The sequence below is a fragment of the Acomys minous genome (genome assembly GCF_964271855.1).
Source record: "Acomys minous genome assembly, chromosome: 12".
Taxonomy (NCBI): domain Eukaryota; kingdom Metazoa; phylum Chordata; class Mammalia; order Rodentia; family Muridae; genus Acomys; species Acomys minous.
Genome location: NC_140493.1, coordinates 16,152,727 through 16,165,603, shown reverse-complemented (window position 1 = coordinate 16,165,603; position 12,877 = coordinate 16,152,727). Strand labels below are relative to the sequence as shown.

At 49.9% G+C, this 12,877-nt stretch overlaps 1 protein-coding gene across 1 annotated transcript in view; it reads left to right on the top strand.

The window, feature by feature from the left end:
* Positions 1-9,145, top strand: part of TBC1D22A (TBC1 domain family member 22A) — a 281,680-nt gene extending 272,535 nt beyond the window's left edge. The window contains exon 13 of the mRNA XM_084748944.1: positions 7,467-9,145. Within this exon, the coding sequence (XP_084605070.1) occupies positions 7,467-7,595 (129 nt within the window). The 3' untranslated portion in view covers positions 7,596-9,145. The remainder of the gene's footprint in view (positions 1-7,466) is intronic.
* The last annotated feature ends 3,732 nt before the right edge of the window (positions 9,146-12,877 follow it).

Sequence of the window (12,877 nt, the reverse complement as noted above, 5' to 3'; positions counted from 1 at the left end):
CCCTGAGGAAGGGACCATGGTTGATGGTCTATGAAGGACATTGTGAAGGTGACAAGAAAACTGGCGTAGGTTCCTGGGACCCTTCCTCTGCGGGCTGGTTCTGGGTGATTGCCCTCCTGCTTGGAGAGGTCCTTTCTTCTCACTTGTATGTCAGGATGACCCTCAGGGACAGTGTTGTTCCCACCTGGCTCTAGTTGTTCCCTGCTGCCCCCTGAGCAAATGAGGAAAGGCCATATCATACTGTTACAGGTGCGCCTTCTACACACTGCCCTCCCATCACTTCCCCTAGCCAGCTTTCATGCCTTTCCAGGAGTACTTTCCTCATCTTGAAAGACTGACAAGTTTGGTTGAAAGGAGTCAAGAACCCCTCTCCCAGGAAATCTAATGCTCTGTCCTGGATGTCCCTAACAGTGGCCCAAGTGGCACCTAGCCTTCTTTTCCAGGCAGAAGGCAGGTGGGCTCCTTCTAGCACCTCCGGCCCTCGGGATTTCTGGTCAAGGCACCGAGCTGAGCAGAGCAGGATGGGAGGTGGGTTAAACCAATTAACCCCGCTGCCCGCCTTGTGTGTCAGGGTGGAGGCCCCGCCTTCATCCTTCTCAGGGAGGAAAGCAATGCGAAGAGACAAGCCAGCCCTTTTAGCCCTGTCCTGATTAATTTATTCATCTTTGCATGTTGGCAATTTGTAAACCTCAGGCTTGAGTAGCTTTAAGCAGACCTGTGTGCTCTCCACAGTGCAGGAACTGCTGATGAGGTTGGCCTCCACGCCCACGGTCTTTCTACACACAGGGCCCAAGGGTGCCAGGAGGCGGTGTGACTCGGGGAAGAACCACCTAGAAGATTCATTCATTCATGTATTTATCTTTGTTTTCCCAGATAAGGTTGTTTCTACATATGGCCCAAGCTAGCCTTGAACTTGGATTCCTTCCGCCTCAGTCTTAAGTGCTGGAAGTATAAACATGCACTAACAGTCCTGGAGCCACTTAGAAAAGTAAAGGGACAGAAGGACAAGGAAGGGGTATGATTGCTGTCTTTGGCTGTTGACTTGACTACGTTTGGAATTAACTGAAACTCAAGCAGCTGGGCACGCCTGTGATGGATTTTTTCCCTTAATTAAATCATCTGAAGTGGGAAGACCCATTTTTAATCTGTGTCTTTTGAGGTAGGAAGACACACCTTTAACCAGATGTTTTGAGGTGGGAAGACCCACCTTTAATCTTGGCCACACCTTCTGCTAGCAGCCTATATAAAGGACATGGAAGAAGAAAGATTTCTTTCATTCTGCCTGCTTGCTCCCGCTGGCAAGTCTGGCATTAGAGCCTACTAAATCAAATGCGCGCCTGTGTGTGTGTGCGCGCGCACACTGTATATCTATATATATCATATAGAGATACGTTCTATAAGTTCTGTTCCTTTAGAGAATCCTAACCAATGCAGGCTGGTAGCCAGGGTTCCCTCTGTGCAGACACTCTGGGTCTAACTATCTATGCATGATATGAAAGAAGCGGGGTAGAGAATAAAAGTGAGCTGCAGTTATTTGTATGTATGAAAGTGCCATATTGAAATCCATTTTATATGCTAACTAAAAAATTTAATGTAATGGAGTTTAACAAAATCCTTTATTTAGTTCAGCAAAGCCAAAATGCTATCATTTTAACCTGCATCCCATATAGAATTATTGAAGAAAGTCTTTGCCGCCTTTGTCTGTACCTCATCCAAAATGTATGCGGGTTCTAACAGCAGTACATATCGGCTAATTGCCCCATTTTAGATGTCCTATGACCCACAGCAGTCAAGTAGGCATGTTGCTCAGTTACATCCATTGATTTCTGCTAACAAAAAAACAATAAAACAATCTCTATTCATTTCTTGACTTTGTGTTAGTGCAGGGCTGGCCTAAGGGTAATATACAGTCCTCTGTCCACCTGGAAGTTCCCAGTGAATGAATGATTTGGCCTTCTCATCCTTTTTGCTTGATGATACTGCCAAGGCTTCTCCCTCCCCCTATAAATAGAGAGCCTCTGTAGGGAGGCAGGAACAATGTCGGAGGACATGAACAAGAAGGATCCAGTGTGGACCAGACAAGGCCACCCTTGGATTGGATTCAAAGTAGGCCTTCCATGCAATTCTTAAAAAGTTACAAAGTATAAACAGGTATTTAAAAAAAAAAAAAAGGAGCCCATCTATTCCCTACCACCACCAGCCACATCAGAGCCAGACACTCATGCCTGTGAATCCATGTAGCCACACAGAAAGAGAACATGCATGCATACTCGCAGCATACCACCCATCCCCCGCCATCCACAGACAGCAGTATCCCAGGGCAGCGAGGCCAAGATGTGCCCAGGAGTTCATATCGCACCTGGTTCTTCATGACACTGGCAGCTACTCTGTGCCACTGCAGCCGGCCACCTAGCTCTGTGCCATTGTTCTGGCACTCTGCTCTTACAGGCTCTTTGTGGCTGTGGGGGTCCTGGGCTGGTGCCTTTCTCTTCAACCCTCACATGTGGAGCATCCAGCTGGAAGCTGCTTTGCTGGACCCCACATCCTAACCCTGCCTTGTCACTGGATCAGCGGGAGCTGGGTCTGCCCTGCATAGTCTCTACCCTCTGTTTGCTCTCTAGTTCATCCCAGTGGATCTGGGTCATTCCACGACAGCTGTCACCAGCACATTTCTGCAGGGTGCAGGGCAGGGTTACATTGAAGGCACCTTCTGGCGCTGAGCACATTTTGCCTTTTATATAAGAAACTTTGTGTCTTGGAGCTTGGTGTCCATGCCCATAGTGCTGACAGGCAGTGGCCCTCTTCAGCCAACTCAAGAGAAGAGTCATATGAACTGCCCCCACGCCAAGGTAAGCCTTGTGCAAGAACACTTTACAGAGCTCTTCTGTGGCCCTCATGCAGCTGCCCTGATGGTCTGCTGGGTTTTCCCAGGACAGAGGCAGGGCTGGGGCTGGGAGAGACCTTTGCTTTCCCTTAGCTGTCCATGCCCTAGTCAGTCAGCCCTTTGGAAATGTTTTTAATTAAATACACTTTGTTTTGCATCTGGGTTGGAATTTGAAGAGCAGGTTTAATGAGTCTGAAGGATACCACCTTCTGCCTCTCAGTGGCCTCAGGAGCAGCAGGTATGGTGCAGACACGAAGGTTGCCAGCTTGTAAGAGTACCAGACACTGGCAGGTGTGCATCCACAGTGGCTCCCTTGGGTGGTGGATTTCTACCCACAGCAATGTCACAGCCCTTGATGGCAGTTCTTTCCCACAGAACCTTTCCTATCCCTGCTACGTCCCGTGCCCCAGCAGGAAAGCAAGGTGCCACTAGTCTCCATCTTTGAGCATTCTACCAAACATATCTTGAGTGTTTTCTTACACTCGTCTGATTGTTAAGGAGATGGCTCAGTTGATAGCCAGCCTACCCAAGTCCTACGGTGACCTCCAGGTCTCACTGAGGTGGATCACTCCTGAGAGCCACACCCAAGATTGTCTTCTGGCTTCCACATATATATGTACATACATGCTGTCTGCCTATCTCTCCCTCAATCCCCAGACAGACACATGCATGTGCCCATGCGCGCACGCGTGTGTATACACACACACACACACACACACACACACACACACAGCCTGTCTGCTGAATGACTCATCCTCTCCTATAGACATGGAAGTTATTCAGCAACAGATTTCTTCTTCCAAGGCTGGTGCTACTGTAAAGCTTCTCCTGTCCTTGGGGTGCCAGGCACCTCACTAGTGACAGTTATACTATTAATCATCAGCAGCAGCAGCAGCAACAACAACAGGCTGCCTTTACTATAAGCAAAGGGTTGGGACATTGTGCGCACCCTTAGCAACCAACAGGGGAGGTCCCAGGACTATCTCCATATTACAGATGGGAGAGAGTGGCAGTAGAGGTACGAGATTTGCCCAGAGTCACAGAGCAGAAGGCAGGAGGGGGATTTGGCTCAGGTTACCTAGAACTTGTCTCTGCACTCCTTGACCACTAAGGGACATGCACAAAGTTTGATGGACCAAAGGACACATGGAGCTACTTATGTAGCAGAGAAGACAGCTCTCAGTGACAGAATCTGGGACATGACTATGGAATTCAGTAAGGTTGATATGGTTGGAACCAGGCCTTGGACAAAAGTACACTGACCTCTGACCCCAGGGTCCTCAGCCCTCCCTCCCCCAATCTCTGCTGCCTTAGCCCTCAGAGCCCCAGCAGTGGGTCTTAAGAGGGACCAAGAATGTAAGCAGGTCACCACCTTATCCCTCATGGAGGGACCTATGTGCAGGAGTGATGATCCTGTGCATATGACACTGCAAAGCACTGACTCTCTGGACAAATTCTTGGTCAAGGAACAGACAGCCAGTTTCTTTGGAGCCTTGTCTCTTGGAGCCCCCAAAGGCCAGGCATGGCAGCAAGACTTTGTTGAAGAGGGCATCCTTTAGCACTTCACACGGAGCAGGCTGAAGCAGCCTGGCTTGTGGGGCTTGACCCAGCATCTTCTAAAGGGCCCGTGCCTGAGGGAAGGCACTGTACACCCTGCCCTTGGGGTACACCCTGACCAGGCTGCTTGGCAGAATGGAAACTGTCCAGACTTATATTGTCCTGTCAGGGAGCCACAGTGTCTAGAACATGGCCCAGTCACATCCCTTGGCCAAAGGCCACTGCTGGGGTTCTTAGCCCACTCCTCTCAGATGTCTACCTGGGTTGTGTCATGGGCATTAGTATGCATCTAGAGTCCCTCAGGTGACCACAGCCAACAACATATGCTCAGGGCTGAGAAGCACTGGCCCACAGGACACTCGATGGGTTCTGTCACTTTTGGTTCCTCATTGACCATAGACCCCGCAGGGGCCTCCTCAGTTAATTGAAAGTCAAGGCCAGCTGAGCAAGGCAGGTGTGTACCCCCTACTGTACTCTCACAGTGGTTTTCAACAGCGGCAGCAGAAGAAGAAACTTCTCTTTATTTCCGCAGCCACCAATGGGTTATAGCACAGGTTTGGCTCTGGGGTTAAAACAGAAGGCTCAAGTGCCACTTGCAGAGTCTGATGTGGGCTCCATGGAAGGGCATAACCTGTCACCATAGCTGTTCGACACAGAGCTGTCCGCTGCCAGCCATGGCCCCTATAGCATGCCAGCAATGGCTTCATGAGTTACTACTTGCCTCGTGTACCATGTAGGTGATGGACAACAGTCTCTAATAAATGCCCCGTGTTCTCCAGATAGGAGACAGCGCTGCCTGCTACAGCAGGGAGACAAGGCTTTTTAAAAAGAAATTTGTATTTAAGGCCGTGTTTGTCTGTGTTCTTTGCCTGCCTTAAAGGTCACCTGGATAGATTTTTCCTTCTTTAGCATTGCAGGCCGTGAAGAGCCGGGCATTTCCATTCTCCCTCCATCCAGTGAACCTGGGGGACTAAATTAGATTCTGAAATTGAGTGTGCAGTGGAGTCGGTAAGTTACCGTAATGGGAGGGTATTGCTTCTCACCTTGCAAGTAGCGAGGTCATGATAATATGAAGCGAAGTGGATTAAAAATAAAACCAAAGGTATTTATTTACGACCTGCTCAGAATTGGATTGGCATCCGTGTAAGTTGCATCTAATGGTGGAAGACAGTAGATTGATGTTGATGTGTCCCTGAGGACATGCTGCCAGGGAGACCTGCACCATGAATTCAATTTAAAGGCCCACAGAAAGTATCCAAAATGCAAAGGAAATAGGGGTGGGGGAGCAACAGTAAACGGCGATTAAAGAACGTCCTGGCTCTCGTGATTGGGGTGTGCAGCCCTGAGGCTGCTGCTAGTGCCTTCTTAACTGGGGTGGGGATGATGGGGCAGAGCCATGCCTGGCCTACTATCCTGAGCACCACTGTGGCCTCTCCTGGTTCTGCCCATACCAGCCATGCTGTTCTAGTCTACATTAATGGGCAGCTCAGGCCCCTCTGTGCTGGCTAAGTAGGGTTCTGGAAGCTTGGTGGGCCAGAGTCCAGCAGCTGCCATAGATGAGAGCCAGGCCCCACTAGGCTGTGTGCTTCTGAGGCCAGCAGTTCTGCCTCATGTCAGCTGTCTAGAGTGCAGCAGAACGGCTTCAGGCCCCAAGTCCTGTAGAACTAGTGTCTGCAGACCCACTGGAAGAAGCGTGCTGCTCCCTGGCGGGCATGGCTTAGCTCACAGCTATTCCTTTTTGGAGACTCGGTCACAGTCTTTCTAAGGCCTGTGTCTGCTTAATTTTTCTGAATTAACACTAATTTTCCAAGGTGTTGGTGCCATGACGTGTGTGGGTCACCTGTGTCTTACGACGGTGCCTTCAAAACCCTGCAATTTTCCCCTCCCGTCATCACTCAGCTGTTGTTTGTAACTTGCTCTCTCGGTATTATCTGTCCTTGGTTTCAAGCCCTTAGCAAGCAGACATTACTGAGACTGGGGTGTTCTTCCACATCCCCACTCTGAGAAATGGCCCCGTACAGACCTGGGAGGTTGGATGAAGCAGAGATGTAGCATGGAAATCGAAAAACAGAGCTTCTCATCTCTGATGCCACAACTGAGTGACAGTGGTGCCAACTGTCCAGTGTGTATTCAGCCTGCACTCGGTGTGTGCCCACTGTGTGCAGTGCATGTCCAGTGTGTGCAGGGTATATATACTGTGTGCACACTGTGCAGTATAAGTCTAATGAGTGTCCACTCTGAATTGGGTGTCTACTGTATGCCCACGGTGTGCAATGCATGTTCAGTGAGTTCAGACATGCTCAGTATGTGCAATGTATATGTATTATGTGTCCACTGCATGCAGATATGTCTAGTGTGTTCATTGTGTGCCTCTCTGGTGCTGGACACGGTCCACGTGTTGTCCCATTGGCTGGCAGACCAGCCCTGCTGCTGTGTTTACAAAAGAAGTTCCTGGGTTTCTAGGTGACATGAATGATTGTCGCCAGGTGCTCAGTTGGGTGTCTTGTTGGCCAGTCCCCCACTGTCATAACTTGTTACCTTTGGTCTTCAGGAGGACTATGGGGCAGAGGTGGCTTTGTTGTGGGGTCTCTATGCTTGCTCTGCCCTGTGGTGTAAGCACACTGCTGAGACCTGAGGCCATCACCTGCTATAGGAGGAAGTGTGTGCCTCTGGCAGTTACTGAGAAGTCCTGTCACTCTCTGGTCTCAGAGGCTTTGGGATCTCACAATTCTTCTGCGGTCTGGCCCATGGAGCCCTCCTGGCATGGGGACAACTGATGCTGTCTCCCCGGAGTATCAAAGGGTCACAATTGAAGTACTGGGAGAACCCACTGTGTGGCTTCTCAGATGCTGAGCTGGGAGGCAGATAAGACGGTAAAAGCCAGAGTCTGGCTGGGTGGGGTTGAAGGATGAGGGAGTCAGCGGGGCCACACAGCTGAGGGCCCTGCCCCATGCTTCCCTCTTGCTACCGACTGAGGTGCGGCGTGCAGCCCTGGACTCTCCCTAACTGTCTCTCTCTCCCCCAGGAGTTGCTGCTCTTCCTCCAGAACCTGCCTACTGCCTGTTGGGATGACCAGGACGTCAGCCTGCTGCTGGCCGAGGCCTATCGCCTCAAGTTTGCCTTCGCAGATGCCCCCAATCACTACAAGAAGTGAGCCCGGGGCCCATGGCAGTGGCCTCACCCTGGGGATAGCATCCCCTCCCTGCCTGGGCGGTTGCTGGCCTCTGGCCTGGTCCTTTCGTGGTGTTGCCTAGCAGAATGGGCCCCGGCATGGTCCAGGGCTGGCAGGATAGGCAGCGTCAGTTTGAAGAGATACCAAAGAGAGCCCAGGAAAGAATCCTAGCTTCAGAAGCTCAGTGTGGCCAGGCGTGGCCCTCACCCTGGCCCTTCCTTGCCAAATGCCCTTTCTTGGGCCCCCAGCCCAGACAGCCAAGAGGAAGTCTCCCTCAGAAGAGGCCTACTGTATGGGTGCCAGGCAGAGGTGGGCCTCAGGCCTGCTCTGAAATGCACAAATCCATTCTGCCGAGTGAAATACTGAAGTCCAGACAAAATGCCAAGCATGACTTGGGCTAAGCTAGGGTTTCTGCACACAAAGCCTCTGATGGTCTTCGTGCTTAGGCTTGACTTGGGGTGAGCCTGGCTAAATCAAGAGCTGGATCCTGGGAGCTGTGAAACAGGAGGCCAGAGCAAGCTGAGACTTCACACAGTCCCCTTACTTTCTGTCTTTATCCCACTCCCTGTGCCTGTGGGGAGAGGGGTCTAAGAACCCCCAGGTAGACAGAGGGTTTTGTCAGGGCCCCAGAGACTGTCTAACAGGTCCACACTTGGGCATGCTAGGACAGGAATTAGCAGTTCTGCGGGGGGCTCTTCCCCACCACCACATGGATAGGAATCTCCCGGAGCTGCTGGGCTGGGGTCCTTTCATGCCCTGCTGCTCCTTTCCAGATCTGCTGGCTTGGCATCCTTGCCTCATGTTGTTGGGCGACTCCAGGGCCCTCAGAGCGGCTTCTCACATGTGCTTCCAGGTGTGCCCCAGGCAGCCTGTCCTCTGTAATGTGAGATTCCCCAAGGACTGCCAGGCCACCTGTAGGATAAGAGCCTCAGACTCCTAGAGCAGGCTCCTGTCCTCAGTTACCCACTGTGGCCCACTCTCTGGCCTGCCCCCTCTTCAGGAGCAGCACACCACTGCCCAGGCACTAGGACGCTGCCCGAGGCTGTAGGGAGATGCAGGGAAGATGTATGCCCGCCTCTGTTCAGATCATCTTGGGTCAGGTGGGACATGACATCAACAGAGTGTGGTGCAGGCAATCCATGGCCTGGGTCAGCAGGGGGGCCATGATCCCTCAGACCAGTGCCTGTCCTGGGTGAGGGCCACCCAGTTATGAGGAAAGGTGTCTCTGTGTGGTTCTATGGGGAAGTACCATCCTTCCTGACCCTTCCATGGTGCAGATCACCCCTGAGCCAGAAGGGTAGGGCCATAAAGATCTGCCCCATGGTGTTTTTTGTTTTTGTTTTTTTTTAAAATAAGATGACGAGGACCCATGAGGTTAACTTGAGCCCTGAATGTATTTTCATGTGTGCAAATGTTTGGGTGTAAGGGACGCTGGCGACAGTCTTGCATCTGAGCCATGACCTGAGCCGGGCAGAATAGGTGCTTTGAATGTGATGTGTTGGAAACACGAAATAAAGACGCTTCATAAGGCCTGTGGTATTTACATTTTTTAATTGCATTGATTTCGAGGGAGGGTTCCTGCACCTATGCCATGCCCAAGTGTGACGTCAGATCACCACATGCTGGAATTAGCCCGTTTCTTCTATTATATGAGTGTCAGGGATCAAGTTTAAGATGGCAGGCTTAGTGGCAAGTCTCTTTACCCACGGAGCCATTCTGCTGGCCCTATGGTCCTGACTCATTTTTAAGGCTCAGGTTCCTGTCCCAACCCTGGGCCTTGGCTCAAGGCCTTGCCTTGATCACAGCAGCACTGTGACCTTGATGACATGCTTGGGACCTCTGAAGAGGAAGGAATACTTGTCCAGGTGACATGGGGAAACCACTTGCCTGGGATTGGGGTGGGACACAGAGCTGGCTCTGACCCTCTAAAGTCCAGGCTTTGGAACTCCTAGGAGCCTGCAGAATAAGTGTCAGGGCCACCACAGACCCTCTCTGCACTCCCAGGAACCAGGAGCCAGCAGAATGTATGTCGGGGCCACCAGACCTCTGTCAGGTTCTGGACAAGAGGCAACTCCAAGTTCCTATTGTAAAAAAAAAAAGCCCATGCTGAATTGGCCATTGCATCTGGGCCAGTTCCCACATCCCCAGGAACTCAGGGCATATTACCCCTCCCTTCAGTCCTTGTGTAAGGCTACCTTTAGATGGATGTAAGACTACAGACCATGGTCAAACAGCTGCCACGTGCTGTCATTTACCATCACGAATGCTGCTCAGTCTCTATTTGAGGACTTCCATGCTTGGGATGTGCCTGAGGCCCAGGGTTCCTAGACAAGCCCCCACTCTGAGTGGTACCCAGGAACACTGGAAGTACTCAGTACAACACTGAAAGTATTCAGCACAACCCTCGAGGTACTCAGCCTACTATTAGAAGACCTTCCTGGACAAAATGATAAGAGAATTTTAAAATGAGACGGAAGAAAATTAATCTGTCTGTTTGTTGTTGGCATGATAACAGATTCTACTGAAAGAGAGAAATTATAACTGGTAAACAAAGTCGTATCATTTGCTGTGAGAGCAGCAAACTCAGAGGAAGAAATCAAGAGAACTATCCCATTTACGATGGTTTACAATAAGGTAAAGTATAGCATAAAACTAGTACATTTAACCAAGAAGGTAAGAAATCTATTATCCTAAAGGCTAACACATTGATGAAAAAAATTGTTGAAGGTGTGGCTGCACCGAGAGATGCCTTGTGCCCATGGCTTGAAGAGCCAAGATTGTTAATGTCTCCATTTACAGACTGCAGTAAATTACCACCTGCCACAATCCCAACCTCATGGTCCCTAGAAAGAAAAAATCCCAAGAATACATTTGGAATGTAAAACGGAGCCCACCCAATGAGCTGAAAGTTTGACTATACTGTAAACTATACTGTAAAGACACAGGCATTAATACAGTATGTATATTAGAGTTCTCTAGAGGAACTGACTGATAAAATAAATAGATATATCACATATGTACATATATATTCAATGAATATACATATATAGAGACAGATTCATTTTACACACACACACACACACACACACACACACACACACACACACACACGTATATATGGAGGGAGGGAGCATTTATTACAGTGGCTTAAATGGTATAGTCCAGCTAGTTCAACAATGGCTGTCTACCAAAAGCAGTTCTAAAAATCCAGTAGTTGTTCAGTCCGTGAGGCTGGATGTTTCCGTTGGTTTTCCGTATACATGAGTATTCAGAAGAAGCAGGCTCTAATGCCAGTGAAGGAGTGGACTTGCCATCGAGAGCTAAGACAGGCAGAGAGAGCAAGCTTCCCTCTTCTGTGTCTTGTGGTCCAAATTTAAGGTCGCTCTTCCAACCTCAAGATTTAGATTAAAGATGAGTTTTCCCACTTCAAATGATTTAATTAAGAAAAATCCCTCACAGATGTGCCCAGCTGCTTGGGTTTCCATTCATTCCAGATGTGGTCAAGTTGAGAACCAAGAATGGCACTGGCAGATAGGATGCACTGCCTGGTCAAACAGAACACAGCGCTTTGAAGTAGAGCCGTGCATAGAAGGATGGTTATTCTTTGGAGAAAAAGGTATGTGTGCTCACAAATAAACTCTTAGTGAAGAGACTGACCCGTGAAAACGACAGCCCTTCCAAATGCCTGATTAAAAGTTGATAGCTGTTTTATAGTTGGGTGTGACAAAGGCTTGAACCCCATTCCAGTGGCAAAACCAGTGTCAAGACTGGCCCAGACCAGAATAGGAAGAGAAGCATCTGAGCTGCAGGGCCTGCTTGAATTACAAAAGCTCGGAATGAGGACAGTTGCCAAGCTGGGCAAGCATGTTCTCAACTGAGGGGGTCATTGAAATTCCTGTATCTGTATCTGTGCGCGCACATATTTAAACTGTGTGTACACCTGTCATGGAAAGTGGAGATGAGAGGACAACTTAAAGGACAACTGTCCTTCCACCATGTGGGTTCCAGGGATGGGACTCAGATTGTTAGGCCCTTTTTATCTGCTTGCGCCTCCCCCGCCCCCAACTGCCCAGAATTCCTTAGCACCTAAGCTTATTGGCAGTTAGTAAAACTGAGCACAGCATAGCGCATCGGCCTTCCAGAAGAAAAGCAGCATGCACAGCTTGTAACGTGCTCACATCTCTAATAATTTAAGAAGTGGGGAAATCCATGCTGAGATGTCTGTGCCCATGGGTACCTGCCAGCTGACCCTGGGCGCCAGCTGGACTCATATGTTATGCGATGTAGAAAACTAAAGCACTCTGAGTCTCCGTTCTTCATGAAGCTTCTGCTAAGAGAAAGCTTGGTCTCTGCTTTAGCACCATCAAGTCTGTCACCGCTGAAGAGGGTGAGGCCTGACTATAACACCCAACACATGACCACCCAGTACACAGCAAGGGAGCATAGCTGAGGTGGACAAGCAGGGCAGGTCTGTCCCTGAAGGCTCTCTCCTTATGAGCATATATGACACATCCTAGCCACCATTCATGTTTCAATTTGCCTGTGCCGTCCTTGTATACATGAAGTGTACAATATACAGTTTAAAAATATTTATTTCTGTGTGTCGGGGTTTGCAAGTGAAGTGCCCCTATAGAAGTCAAAGGACACGTTATGTGGGACTCAGGGATGGTACTTAGGTCAGCAGGACTGGCTGCAGGCTTCTTTACCCTTTGAGCAATCCCCCTGGCCCGCAGCGCACACTCAGATGAACAGTTTCTTGGCTTGCCTTCTGGCTTGTAGGACCATCGCCCATGCTTTCCCATTGCTGGTGGCCTGACACCATGTGAAGAGCGCACAGTCGATCTGTCACTCTGGTGGGCATCTGGGACGCTTCTAGTTGGGGCTGTTATAAACGGTGCTGCCCACAACATCTGTGCACACATCTCCTTGAGGGCCAGTGGCCACCGTAGGGCTGAGCATGCATCTAAAAGTGGGAATGCCAGGCCAGATGGTGGCTATCTGTCACAGTAATAGGTACTGACAGATTACCTTTCCACATGGCGAGGTGTGAGGCTCTTACTCCCCACTTCCCCTGGAGAGGGGTGGTTAGCCTGGCCGCTGCAGGGTAACTATGTACCTCTCTGGCCACCTCTCTGTCCTTCTGCAGCTCAGACAGAGACTTCTTGGGATGCCTGATGCGTTGATGCCAGAGGTGCCACCCTCCATCATTAAACATTTTAAAAACATGACTGCCTGTTTAATGGCTGCCTGTAGCCATTGCGTGG